Here is a 15,498-nt window from a genome sequence, read left to right on the forward strand (position 1 = left end):
TGATTTTGCCATCATATAGTTGAAAAGTATTAAGCAGGGAAAAAGATATACTTAATATGTGTGCCTTCATAAGTGGAAAGTGCAGAAATACAGTTTTAGAGTCTATTGTCTTTTATACAAGCAGAAGTTTGTAGATGAGAAGAGTAGTATGATATTTGTTTCTCCTTAGTATTGATAATGTAAATGTATTACCTACATTGAAGTGTTCTTGTAGGATGTGTTGATACATTCAAGTGTTCTTGTAGGATATGTTGGGAAATCATAGTAGAATTCTGTCAGTTAAACGGTGTTATTGACCTATTTTATAACGTTGAAAGATGACTATTCCTGTATACTGTTGGTTTTAATGAGTTTACATTTCTTTAAATGTTGGTAAACTAGAAGCTCTGATGATGCAGTGTATTTGAGTGGTTAATTTGTTTCACTCAGGTTTGATTTTATGGTGGTAGAAAATCTAATTTGCTTGTACTTCATTCAGCTCTTCATAGCTGTGCAATTTTTTTTGTCAGAAGACATTCAAAAATTGAATTGTAAGACGTACAGTTCAACCGCATTCTTTTTTAAAGTTTACATTTCTTTTCTGATTGGGCTATAATTTATTGTGTAGAAAGTGTTTTTACAGGACGTGGAGACTTCTTAGTTGAAAATGAATACATATTTTTGTTTCTGTCTTGAAAAGATGCTGATCAGCTCGATTACTATCAGTGTTGAATGTTGCAGACATAATCACGTAGGAGTTGACATTTATTCTTGCAGACTGCCTTTAACATTTTTATCATTGAAATATGCTAAGTATAGTTTTAAGTATATGGACTCCCTTTGTCAAATATTACCCATTGATTCAATTGTAGTATTTGTTTCAGCACAAGAGGTTGTTGGAGTAGGCTGCAGCTGGGGAGATGCTGATAAGTTTTCAGCTGTTATAAGTTTCTCTGCAGTCCTTTGTGTTTTTTTTTTTTCCTAAGAAAAGTCAGTAGACATCTGCTTGTGTTTCAGTGTACCTCAGAAGAGTTTCTTTTTTTTTTCTTTCTCCATTAATAATAAGCTCTGTTCAACTGCAAGAAATGTGTGCAGTGTATCAAATACTTTATAACAAAGAAAATCCATTCTGCAGTTATTCCATTATGTTAGATGTATTTACTTGTGAGTATGACTCATTTATGCATAAAGTTTTTAATACGTGGAAACAATACCTCATGTCTTATACTCTGTTGCTTTTCTTCTATTCTCAGTTCATAAAATTTGTTTTATTTTTCCACAGGGACATGCACACATATCGTGTATGCCAGGAACTGTTCGTCGTTGGAACTACCCCCCTCCTTTATGCATTGGTAAATAAAATTAGTTTAACTACTGTCATAACACATTAGTGAATTTAGCAAGTTACTGTGTGCTATAATACAAAGGCTATATATTTAATTTTTATAGTCTGTGACTGTTTATTATCAAAGCAATAAAAAGACACTATAACATGTGAATTGGAAAAACAAGCTCATTTTGAGTTTGCATTTTATTAATGAGAGTTTAAGCAAAGTAGCACATTAATAGTTTCAAAGTGTAAATCCTATTTGTTTTCTTTCCCTGACTTATTTGAACTACCAAACACAAAGGAATATAAACACACACAAGAATAATATCTTATCACATAACTTAGAAAAAAATCATTTTGAAGTAGAAACCAGGGGATAGGTTGGCAGTCAATGGAAATTTAAGAATTTAATGCTGGTTTTGCTATGCCAGATTAAATGAAGAAGATTAGCTAGATATATTATAATATTTGAGAATGCCATGTTACTAAAGGCTTATGACAAGAAGGGCTGACAAATGCTAGGAGGTTCTGCATTACAAACATGTTTTGAAGTCTCAAACATATACTCATAGACTGAAAATAGGCTTAGAAAAAAAGAGCACAAGGCAGAGGTTTTAAGGTGCTTAAAAGTCGGGAGAAGCTTGGTTATGAGATTAGAGCAATAAAACTAGGCATAATTGCAATAGAAGTAAAAAGGAAAAGGGGGGTATTATTAACTGACTGCATTGCTACAAACAAATTGGATCAGAAGACAGAAGTGCATGACAGTTGAAAGGGGAGTCTTTTGGTCTTCATTCATGGGCACCATCAGTTGTCTTTATGGTTAAGGAAATACTGCATCACAACAGGAAGTTGTGATTATGGTTAAGGCGTTTCCCTCAATCATAATACTATAACTGTAATTTGTACATTATTAGAATTGATTTTGAGTCATAACATATTTCTTTTTGGTGAAAGCTACGTTTTGCACAAACAAGGGGTAGCCATGGGTACCCCATGTGCCAACACGTATGCCAACTTGGTGTTGGCACAATGGGAGTAAGATCATGTACTAAATAATAATGTTTATAAGCAAAATGGCTTATACTATGATGGATTTGTAGATGATATGCTTGTGTTGTGGAAGGGAAGTGACATACAGTTGAAAGAATTTATTGTATATCTTGAGAGTACTACAAGTTTTCTTATATTTGTCATGCAATGGTCTTTGACTATTACAGATTTCTTGGATACTACTTTATATAACAATGATGCAGGTGGACTACATACTAAGTCTTTTAAAAAAGCATGCTGAAAAAACAACATACTACATAAATCCAGTATGCATCCTATGCATATTTTTCCAAATATTGAGAAAGGACAATCTTTAAGGCTCTCACACCTTAATACTCACAATACAGAGATGACCGAGTCACTTGATCATTTTTTATTTGATCTTTCGAATAGGGGTTTACCCAAATAAGTTTACGGCAAATGTCCATAGAGAAATAGAGACATATAGAAGTAATAAGGGGGGCCCGTATTTTTCGAATAAGTATAGGAATTGCAGTAAACAACGTTGTAATACTTAGTCTATTGCTAAACAATCTAAGTTACTTTTTACCTATTCTGGCAACATATATCAGTTTTGTGACATAATTAGAAATAATTGGCCCATTTTGTTAGCTGACGATGGAATAGAAAAGGTTGATGGACATAATCCTAGTTTTATTTTTAGAAATAATATGAACTTGAAAGGGATGTTATGTTATGGTCCAAAGTCCTTGGGTGTAGAACCTGTACAAAGAACAGGAATGTTCTCCTGTGGGAAATGCAAAGCATGTTTATTTATTGTAAAAGAACAAGTATTTGGTCATCCCAACACTGGGAGGGAGTTTGTTCCAAAGCTATTTGCCACTTGTACAGTAACATCTTAGTGTATTTAGCAATTTGCACACAATGTCATGGTTTCTATGTAGGAAAAACAATGTGTCAGCTCAAGGAAAGGGTCTTGGAACATGTTAGCAATATAAGGAATAATGTCCATACTAATGTTTTGGCAGTACATACAGGCAACACAGGACATAATGTTTTTTGTTTTAGAGTTCTTCAACAGGTTAGACCTGGAATGAGAAGAGGTGATGTGAATAATTATCTAGAGAACTTGGAGGTGAAATGGATAATAGCATTACAAGCCCATAGAAATCCAGGGCTAAATGCCAGTGTTCCTTTAAAGCCAGCATTAATTAAAAGATGCTGAATTTGATTTGTTAATTAATAGTAATGTGGTTTTAACTTGTATATATTGTTTGTCTTTTAAATTGTCATTTTATTTGGATCTGAGGAGGTGGTAACTCCACAAAAGCACTCATCCTTTTACAATAAAAACTGCTAGGAATGAGCTTTGGAAGAAAAACCTTTATTTGTCTCTGCTCGTCTTTGTTGTTGTGCTCACATTTTGCTTTTATTTTGGACTTCACTGTGTGTGTGTGTGAGCTACCTTTGGTAGGAGTGTGTGCTTTTTGTTCTACATTTACCTCAAAGACACAAAGAGGGTGCTGTGGTGCTGAAATGCATTATATGAAGCTTCACTGCAGCAACATTCACCTGAAAGGTCCCCATTTGACTGAGACAAAGCTAGGCCAAGGTATAAGAGAGGCAGCCACACTAGAGTCAGCTGAAGTTCTTGAACACATTGAAAATGTCTATGTTCATGAGCACCTTTATTTGTCTTCATAGTTAATAGCAGGAGTCAGGTTAACAAGATGCCAATGTTATATTCTGTGATTGTGGATAATAATATTGACTTGTAACTAGTCACTAAAATATGAATTGGTAGGAAAAGACAGACAATAGGAAGATACTTGACAAACTGCTCAAAAAATAGAGTTGAAGAAAGAAGTTTAAGTCATAATTCACTTGTGGGTGTAGTTTAACAATGCAGCTGAGGAAGCAGTAATGAAACACTAAAAGAGACAGTTGTTATGATAGTTTCAGTGGTGACCCTTGCACCTCCAGTCACAACAAACTCTATGGTGACCCAATCTCTGGGTAATATATCTCAACAGATTAGCTGATTCATTCTATCAGTTTCAACCAGGTGGTCTAATGTCATAGCTGCCTCTCCATCCTACTGAGAACTAAAATGCACTGATACCTACAAATAAAACATGCTAACCTGAGAATTCAAAGTGAAAAGGAAATGTCTCAAGTAATTGAATTTCATGGTTGGAAAGCTAACCACTTTGATATGAATAGTAGCAGGAACACTCGCTCGCAAGTCCAAGCAGAGGAGAAAGGTAATATCTGTGAAAAGTGGGAGCTATTTGACAGTAAATTACTTAGTTTTAAGACTCTTCAATTATAAAATACACACTTATTAAAAAATATTGAATCAAGACAGGTCTCAAAGGTGTTTAGAATGTGGAAGTATCTGAACGGGGTGACAAAAGTTTTGGATTTACACATAGACTATATATGCTTATTTGATAGAATGGATTGCAAACTAATGCGACTCATGGTGAAATATAATAACATTAAAGCTAAACAACTTTCAGCAGATGTTGACATCTTGAATGGTTCACTTCAGAAAGATTTGTTGTTTTAACATTATTCAATGAATTATCAAAATATTTTTTCTAAAGTGGACAATATTTATGATAAAATCTTTCATAGGAAAGTATTGAAATTTCAGTGGGACTATTCTAATTATCAGAGTCAGAGGTTTTATCCTGATCCACCAAGTGCCCCTAGTTCCCAGGGGTGTAACCCTCATAGACAATCCATAAAGGAGAGGGAGGAGTGACAACATCGGAAGTTATTGTAGTTATTTCAGCCCATTTAAAAGTGGAGATGATGAGGCATTCAGAAAGATTAATGAACCAGTAGTAGTAGTGCAGTTTCAAAAGACTACAGGACAACCAAGAGACTTACAGTGCACAAGAGGTGAAGACAAAACATTACAACAACAGACACAACAACAGGAGGAATTGAACTGTTTATTTTCTACTGTGGACAATGATAATATTGAACTGACTAATGTAAGACTTGTCCTCAAGGATTTTCAAGATTTTATAATTTACAGCTTTACCAGTAGACATTTTAATATACGACATGCTAATGTCTTATCCAAAGGCCTTTCATTTGTTCTAGCTGGGGGGGGGGGGGGGCAGAATAACTGAAACACTGATTGATCTGAAGTTTTTTACTTTTAGACTGAATTTAGCCTTGTGGCTTAATGATGCTATGAATATCCATGAAGTTAATGTATTAAAAAGATCAAATTGTTTTAACCCACCCATGAATCCATCTTTACTGGCTTTTGAAAAGATGTGTGAACTGGATCTTAGGAATATTTTGAATAGGCCTAATAGAAAACATAATTTGTCCACAGGTGAAGTTCATTTACTAAAAGAATCAACAAATTTTTCTAGTGTACAAGTTATGAAGCTGGACAAAGGGGGTGGGATGATCCTTATGGATAGTAATGAATGATCAAATGAATAAGTTATTATTGGAGGACACACATATGGAAATTAAAAAAAAATTATGTGTTCATTGGTTATTCGAAAACTGATGCCCTCTTGTATGATATGCTTATTCAATGCCAAATTAACTCAATGGAATGAGAGTTTATGAGTAATGATCAATTTGTATCAGCAGGTATTTTTGGGCTTCCAAAATACATAAATGTTTGGAAGTTCTGCAATTTAAACCTATTGTCTATGCCAATAGGTCTAAAACCTACTACATAGCAAAATATTTAGACAATATACTCAAAGGTAGCTTAGCTAAACTCGAGTACATTTGCAAGGATTCTTGACAGTTTTTAATGAATGTATGTAACATTCCTTTTTTGGAAGACTACATATTTGTTACAATAGATGTCCCCATTGTGAGAGACTGAATTGGTTTGAGGAAAAATTTGTTTCATTGGGATATTTAGATATGGAGATTTGAGTCAAATGTTCACAAGAAAGTTATATTTTCCAATGATTAGTTGCATTTTCATAGTTGGCATCCTGGGTGCCAGATGAAAGCTGTTTTTAAAGGTCAGTTGGTGTGGCTTGCCAGGATGGTATCAGACTTGGATACCTTTTCTAAAGACATTGATATCTTAATGGATATGTTTGCCGATAGAGATTATCCATGAGAATTGTTATTAGAAGTTAGGTAGGAGGTATGGGGTAAAAGAATTAATGGATTCTGTGTTCCATTGATTAATATTCAGTATATGAATTCAGAAACACAATTTTCATTGGAAAGGTCAGGTGATTCATATAGTAATTATATACATAGTTTTATTTCTATGTATACTTTTGGACAGCAAAGTAGTTATTTCCAGTATACATAAAAACTGAAATTTCTTTTAGGATGGGTGAAACGTTTTTAACATAAGTTGGTAAAAATCCATAAATAGCCTATAGAAAAGATTGTTCATTAAAGAATATGTTAGAGAGAAATAAGAATATGACCTGCAATATCTATAGTAATTGGTTTAGAAGGGTAGGCATGTATAGGTGTGATTATTGTACACAATGTCCCTTCATCAAGAAAAATGATCACTTTATTATTGGTGGAAATAAGTTTGAAATTAAAAGTCATTTTACATGTTGTTCCAAGCAGGCAGTTTATTTAGCTTGGTGTGGAGTATGTCCAGCTTTTTATATAGGAAAAATGTATCGGAAGTTCAAAGAGAGACTGTACGAACACTTATTGGACATCAAAAAATGCAAATCTACTAATCCATTACGTAGACACATATGGGGTAATGAGGGGCATGTATTTTGGTTCATTGTTATTGACCATATATTAAATAATCCTAAAGGCTTTTTATTACTGTACATTTAGACAAGTGTGAATTAGAGTGGCAGTTGAGGTTAAATACTACAATGGCACCAGAGCTGAATGATAGACAACATTTTTATTGTTTTTATTCTAACTTTAAGAATGCGTATTTTATGAAATTCTCCAGTTAACATGTAAAGTAAGGTCACTCGCTGTTTGTTAATTGCCAGTTAAGCCTTATATTATTTATTCAGCTGGATAGATTAGTGTGCCATTTCTGATGAAGTTGTGGTTAATGTTTAAGGAAGGAAAGCACTTAACTGATGTTTGAACTTGATATTTTTAACTATTTTATTAAAGTGGGCTGAGCTGTTTGTTTTGGTTGTCACTCCCTTGCACCACAGGTGTTGTGTGGTTATCATTGATATTAATATTGACTTGTAACTGAAATATGGACTTTTAGGGAAAGACAGGGACTATGAAGATACTTCACAGACTGCTCAAAAAAATAGAGAGTTGAAGGGAGAAGTTTAAGTCATAGTTCACTTGTGGGTGTAGTTTAACAATGCAGCTGAGGAATGAGAAATGAAATACTAGAAGAAACAGTTGTTTTGATAGTTTCAGTGGTGATCCTTGTGCTCCCAGTCACAACAAATTCTATGGTGACCAAGCCTCTGGGTAATATATCCCAACAGGCTAGCTGATTCATTCTGTCAGTTTCATCCATGTAGTCTAATGTCACAGCTGCCTCTCCAGCCAACTGAGATCTAAAATGGACTGATACCTACAAACAAAAAATGCTAACCTGAGAATTCAACGTCAAAAGGCAATGTCTCAAGTAAAGTGGTCATTTCCATGCCTTAACCAGTGGTTGTTCATTGAAGTACCCTTTAAATCTGTGTTACACGATGTGGTTTATCATATAGGGCCAAAGGTCTTTGCCCCACCGAAATTGTAGTATAAACATACAATAAATAAATATGTCTGTGCACAGGTATGCATGTATGCATTTGTGTGTGTGTGTGTGTGTGTGTGTGTGTGTGTGTGTGTGTGTGTGTGTGTGTGTGTGCTTGTGTGCGTGCAAGTGTATATTACTGTAAGTATGCATGTAGGTATGCATTATTACTAAAGGAAAATAAATAATTTTAAATACTAAGAATCAGCAACTTACTGCTTATTAGTTTGTTTAAAAGATTATATAAGGTTTGTAATGTAGTATATCTCCGTTGTCTAAGTGAAATTTCTGTGAATCAAAGCATTTAACTGTATGTAACAGAGAATTTGACAATTCTACTGTTTAGTGTTTCTATATGAGAACATATATGAGAACATCTTTTTAATTTTTCTTTTTTTTAATTCATGTTTCCATTACTATCTTATTAACTAGCACTTATATTGTTTGCACTGTTGTGATTCAAACACTGCACCTTGTGTTTTGGCAAGCTTAACACCTACAGGTATTTATTTGCGAGTAAAGAAGATGCCTGTTTGTATTCTATTTATTCCCCTTATTCTAGGAGTATTTTTTTGAAACATCATATTTACTAATAATTTGCCATACAATAGCCATTTAGAGGAGATATTATAAAGCATAGCAAATTTAATATATGGGTACTTTCTTCATAGTCAAAGCACTGACCAGATTATATATGTAATGTTCTAATTAGTCCAATACAGAACAGAACAAAACAAACAAAACTTTTAATAAAGCTTAATTAAAACAAGTACAAATTTGTCACTCTTAAGTACTTCAGGTTTGAATGTAAATCATATATATGGTCCCTGTTCATACATACATTGGACCAGTGTCTATCAAAATGAAAAGGACTTTGTTTGGGGCTGACGCTGAAGCCTGCAGGTATTAGGCTGTGTCTGGAAAAACAAAGAATAGCACAGTGTCCTCCAGATTATTAAAATGGCAACAGATATTTATAGAAATCCACTCACAGGAGGAATTAAAGATTTGCCTGGCTAGTGCCATGATAACTATTTTGAAACACAAAGTGACAGAAAGCAAAACATAAAAACTAAATTTAAAAGTATCAAAATATCAAAACTGCAAAAAAAGAATATAGAAAAAAATAGATATACTATTTCTGATCAGAACCCAAGTGCTCTCAGTTCAGATCCTTGGATGCATTTGCACAAAACTTTCACCTGACATACACAAGCCAGCTAAACACATTCAGTCACACATATGGCAACTTTATGCAATTGTGGAAACTAAAGCAAAAAAACAAGTTTTTTATTTTTTTTCCAGGTAGGGGACGATAGTCCCCTGTACCCCACTTATTTATTCATTCATTCATTCATTCATGTATTTATTTATTATGTATGTTCTTTGCATTTATTGATAGTGTATTCCAACTAGACAAATTACCCCTTTCAAAAGAGGTCCAGGAAATTGAGCTCTATTTATTATGTGGTTACAAAATATGAATATTGCAGAAACATTTGAATAAATTATACAATGTATATAATGTACTATGTACAGAGTTAAAATTGTTTGTATGGATTATTTTCATCAAAACAAAGATGTAAAATGCAAATACCTGTTTGAATTTGTCAACATTTTGTTGCATTAATAACAGTGAATACATGAGATACAAATATTAAAATACATAAAGTGTCAAAAGATTTAATAGAAGTGTGGTGCATGAAAGTAGACAAGATTGCTCTTGTAAGATATAATATAAAACATAAAGTCATTAATGTCGGTTATGATGAAGAATGGTAAGAAAGAGTGAGAAGAATCAAAAGATTACAGTTGGGGAAAAATGAATTAATAGTAACTTAGAAACAGAATTGATGTGCATTCAGAGCCTGTGTCACTATTTTGGCTCATTAGATTTCTGGAGTTAGCATGAATTCAATTAAATCTTTATAAAATGTCAGTATATTATAGGCTTACTTTATTGAACACTGTCATATCTAGTTGTTTCATGGATTATGTTGTTAGTTCTGTTCAAATTATTTGGAATTAGGCTCTTGTTCTATGTAATTTGGAATTAGATACCTTTTGTGCTAACTAGAATGGTTACAGTGCATCACCAGATTTTTGAAAATGTGTTAGATCTCAGTTGTATGAACTTTGAAGGGCTTCTATATCCTTGTATGAGATTTGAAATAAATGGATTTGCTGTACATTTTCTTGAATGATTGAAAACCAAATAACATTAGTTTTATTTTTAGTGGAGAAACAGAGCTTAGGAGGTTGAGAAAGAGTGTTGAGAATGTGAGTATTAAAATATCCTATAGCATCATATAGGGTAACGAATGTAAGTGTTTTCTTGTTGCAACTTGTGTAGTGAGTTGAAAGTGTCTTCAATCAGGTGTTAGAGGTCACATATCCAAATATAAGGAACATATTTTGGTCCTTTGATATTATTCTAAATGGCATAGATAAGAATGATGGGTTAATGCATCTGGAGTAATACCTAAAGTTCAGGTTATTACTAACAAGCCATTCAGCTGTGTTTTGACAATAACCCAGAGGTTTTGACAAAACTAGCTGGATTTGTGATAAGTTATGTCAGGCCATGAATGTTAATGCATGACTGTTGTCTGGTTGAGTATCTGAATTTGGTTTAAACAAGTCAATATTAACATCTGCTATAATCATATCAGTTGAAGGTAACCAAAGCATGAGATCTTTTGTTTATGCTCTTATGTTCAGTAGAGAGTGGAATGTTCAGTATGAAGTGTTTTTAAGCTCCTTCCTACATTGATAATTTCAGATAATATTTTAACATTTTTGACTGCAGATATTGAGATTGTATTTCTTTTTAGTTGTGTTGTACAGGAAAACATTAGTAATGAGCAACTTGTTTATTAATTCAGATCATACTTATAATGTTATAACTCATAGTGAATGTCTTGTCTGTTAACTGTGGTTTTGGTAATGTTTCATTGATAGCTTCAATATGTTGTTAGTATGTAGAATGCTAATATAATTCTGGGTGGTTATTACATATGCTTCTATCATCAGTGTGAGTTCCTTTCTATCTGCTTGTGTTCCATTGGAAAAACTATGCATGGATAAGGAGGATAAGGAGGTCTGTGGTCCAAGATTTAATTCAGTGTTTCAACATTCAAGGATGTTATGTGTATATGTTTTTGCTGGAGTAATTGCATGCATAGTAATTTAAATATGACTTTATTATTTTATTTGCTACTATATTCATGAGACTGTATATATCAGAGTGAGAGGTAGCAGATTTGTGTGTAGTTGAAAACTGGGGTATTTATTTTTTTATATCTGATGTCCCATCCCTTTTTTAGTGGAGAGAGAGTCTGGGTGAGCTTTCCAGTAAAGCCTTGATTTTTTTGTATTTTGTCCTTTAAATACATGGTTTAGTTCCTAGCTCTTCAGTTGATGGGTGATTATTCTTAAGTGACCTGTTCTGATTTTGGCGTGACTCTCAAAAGGCACATCTTTGATTTCTTTCTTAGTTTAAATATGCACTAAATAACAGAATGCAGTTAAACGCAGTGTGATGAAAATACAACACAATATACAAAATTAAAAAAAGGAATACAAATTACAACTAAGCAATATGAGGGAAAAAAAACTAATCTTTCCTTCTCAGCAATTTATGATAACATGTGAGTGAGCTTTTCTAGTAAAGTACAAGATCAGAAAGACAAGATCTTGAAGAAAGCATACTAACATGATTAAAAGTGTGACATATGTGAAAAATAAAATGTATGTGCAGTTTTTGTAGTCTGAAAGACCAGTCCTTTATGGACACAAATGTACAAAATGTTATATAATCACAAAGAAAGAAAACATTTAAGAGGTGTGTGTGTGTGTGTGTGTGTGTGTGTGTGTGTGTGTGTGTGTGTGTGTGTGTGTGTGTGTGTATATATATATATATATATATTTGTGCATATGTATCTATACCTGTATCTATAACTATATATATATATATATATATATATATATATATATATATATATATACACACACACACACACACACACACACACACACACACACACACACACACACACACCTATATATCCTTTCTGTTGAACCTGGAAATGATTGGTTGTAGTGAAAGTAGGTAAACTCATTGTTTAGTGAGGTGGCCATATGTCCTCCACCTAACTAATCACATGATCTACCCAGCTACTTCTAGCATTGTTCTTATCCTACCTCCCTAATGTTTAGTATTTAAAAGCAGAAATTCTTTCTCACATTGGCCCTAAAAGTACCTCATCTGTGTCCATAAAAAAATAGCATCAGCCTTACCCATCAGGAAAAAGGCAAAGTAAATCCACAAGATACTGACAAGTCAGGTTTGAGTAATAAGCCCAGAAGCAGGGATGATAGATTGGTTTGGAGGGCTGAGCAGTACTGACCAGCTCTCCTTCTTGTGTGGGGGCAGGGGTCCATTTACTGCAATACTAAGATCCTTGTTGGAGAGCAGGAGAGGGAATTCACAGTGCATTAAAGCATTTAGGGAAAGGAAGGCATACCCAGTGGATTCCTGTAGTGCCTTAGTCAAAACTTGTGCATGTCACATTGATATCTTTACATGCTGAGGATTTATGCTGGTGGAAAAAAAGTCATAGGTCATTGAAAATTCCTCTCCACTACTAGAGTGATGCTTTGCTTGGATGCCCCCTTCCCTACTATATTCATGTAGAGAATTAAGAGGAGCAGAGGGATAAAACTAATGTTCAACAGTCTTGGTGGTATTCGGGAATGCATTCAAAAGAACCCCAAATTATGCACATTTCAGCTATTTTTTTGCTGTAATTGTTCTAACACCATCTGCTGGTTGAAGGGGCACCATGCTCCTCTCTAGATAGCTTTGAATTTTTTTTTTTTTTTTTTTAGGTGTTTGGTAGCCTACTGCTTCTGTTACTTTTCTACTTTTAAAATGTCCAGATAATGTCTGGTTCTGGGAGGCAAGGCTATGGCCTTTTCTCTTCCCATTGCAGTTTCATGAACTTTGAAAAATGTCTGTAACACAGTAATGCCAGTTTCCTGCTTGTCTCAATTTACCTTCCTATTTTTATATTCTGTTGTTAACCCTATGCATCCTCAGGCTGTTCTACACAGACTTCCCAACTTGCCTCTCTCTGGATCTCTAATTGCTCCTACTGGGTACCACAGATGTACCATTTTGCCAGTTGGGGCTCAACCCCTTAGAGAGCTAAGCAAGTGGGTTTGGCCTAATGGTTAAGGTCTTCACCTAATAATCACAAGATGCAGGCTTTGATTTCTGACCTTGGGTTATTGGCTGAGCTTCAAATGGTCCTTTAGATCACTTAACATACTATTCTTCTATTCTGCTATGAACCTTATCAGTAATCTAGTACTGGGCCTAGACAGCAAGGGAGCAGTTATTCGTGTGGTGGTTGGTCATTTACCCTACGCGTGGGAGTTCTTAGTGTAGCGTCATTGTGAAATCATCACTTCTGTATTAACATGATATGACCCATAAGGCTCCTGATCTCTACCAGAAGCCAAACAAGAATCTGGTCTGTCCACATCCCCCACTGGAATAAGAGAGGCGAGCAAACCATCATTCACTTTATCCTATCTCCCCGACCCCATCCTACCAGCAGTCCCTTCCCAAACTCTGCTAGCCAATAATAAAGACACCTGCATCTGCACGATTAGAATGGCTACTTTCCTTTCGTGCAGTTTGCTTTGGCTTTTCACTACTGTCAAAATGGAAATATTTTAAAGTCTATAAAACATAACTATTAACGAGTACAGATCACAAAACTAAAAAACAACATAACACGTAGGTTGCAGAGTATAAAATCTATACCAACTATTTCTAAATACTCCTTAAACACTGATATATATACTGAAAATAATTTTATTAAGCCATTCTATTTCATAACCTTTCAGTATAAACATATATTTAATGAAGTTTTCCTAAAAACATTTCATCTGATATAGTTAACCTAGAAACACTTATCATTTACCTCATAAGAATATTCTTTTTCATAAACTTAGGCTGTTCACTGTTAAAATGAAAGTAATTTTGTTAACAAACATTTGCTTCCTGTAATAATTACTATGAAATACCTTATTTGTTACATCCATAAAAACATTAACATCTAAAAAATAATATTATTACCTTTAACTAAAACATATTTGAGAAACACGGTTGAATTATTGACAGTTTCAGTATAAACATTCATGTCAGCTACTGTTCCTTTCCATTTAAACATTTAATCATCTGCAACATTTTTATAAAATAGTACATGATCAAAATATTGAATACAAAGCATACTAAGCTTAAGTTGGCAAATGATGGTGCAGCACTGACCCCCACTGTTACTTCTTTTAGTTGTTGGAAAAAAGTAACATTAAATAAAAAAAATTATTATTTTGCGTAATGAGTTTCATCAACAAACATAACATGTTTATATTAATGTTGTCTAGTCTAATATAATATCCCAAATAATATCTCAAAAAATCTATTCCACCATCCTGAGAAATAACTGTAAATGGATTTACTACATGTAAAGTGAGCATGATGGTCTCTGGCTCCTGTGAAATTTTAATTTCTTAGCTGGTCTAAAAAAATCCCAGAAATCTTTAACATAGCAATTATCGGAATTGAAATATAATCTGCAAACAAAGAAATACCTCAGTAATTGATCCTGCAACTGAGACAATAGGCTTAAAGGAGGAAGAGAGTGATAACAATCTTCATGAATTTTAGGCATACAAAACAGTACCTTTAACATAGATGATGACACTTGAAAAAAATCATAAAACTTTTCAGTAATATATCCTTTTACTAATAAACCATTTAACATAAAATAGAAATATGTATATCTGTTGTAGAAGTCTATTAAGGCCAATGTTTTGTATTCATCTGCATTAGGCAACATTTTCCAGTGGCAGGGATACAATCACGCTGTTTCATAATAACTAGCCCACCCCCTTTATTAGCCAACATATATTTGAGATCTTTCATCTCCATTAAATTTTCAAAGCCTGTGTGACTATGAATTTGGACAATAACGCCAAAAAGAATGAGGAGGAGTACAATCAGTGCAGAGATAACCTAAGAGGACTGCTCCAAATAGAGTTTATGCTGTTGCTACCAGCGTTGAATCAACTAAAGGTACTGTCAACAGCTTACCAGCCGTTCACGCAGCTGAGCATATCATGTTTGAAAAAAAGAACAAATTCAATAACTTTGAAAAGTTTATAGGGGCAGAATATAATTTTAATGCAACCAATAACTGTACTTGAGTATCACGAAATGATATGCAAATCTGTACGGCCAGTAATTTGAAAGACATGATTTTGACTTTGGAGAATAAACTTCACAAAATAAAACTGTTACAGATGGACAATGCTTATTTTACCAAATGTATACATATGAAGATAGTGACTCGTGGGCTTAGAGTATTTAAAACACCTTTAGGGGTAGAAGTTAATG

At 33.8% G+C, this 15,498-nt stretch overlaps 1 protein-coding gene across 1 annotated transcript in view; it reads left to right on the forward strand.

The window, feature by feature from the left end:
- The window catches only part of LOC122792903 (CUB and sushi domain-containing protein 1-like), a 4,548,980-nt gene that overhangs the window by 2,199,515 nt on the left and 2,333,967 nt on the right, over positions 1–15,498 (forward strand). The window contains exon 28 of the mRNA XM_044060461.1: positions 1,262–1,331. Coding sequence (XP_043916396.1) covers positions 1,262–1,331 — 70 coding nt within the window. The remainder of the gene's footprint in view (positions 1–1,261; positions 1,332–15,498) is intronic.

This window comes from Protopterus annectens, chromosome 2.part0 (assembly GCF_019279795.1).
Source record: "Protopterus annectens isolate FY-2018-M chromosome 2.part0, PAN1.0, whole genome shotgun sequence".
Lineage (NCBI taxonomy): Eukaryota > Metazoa > Chordata > Ceratodontiformes > Protopteridae > Protopterus > Protopterus annectens.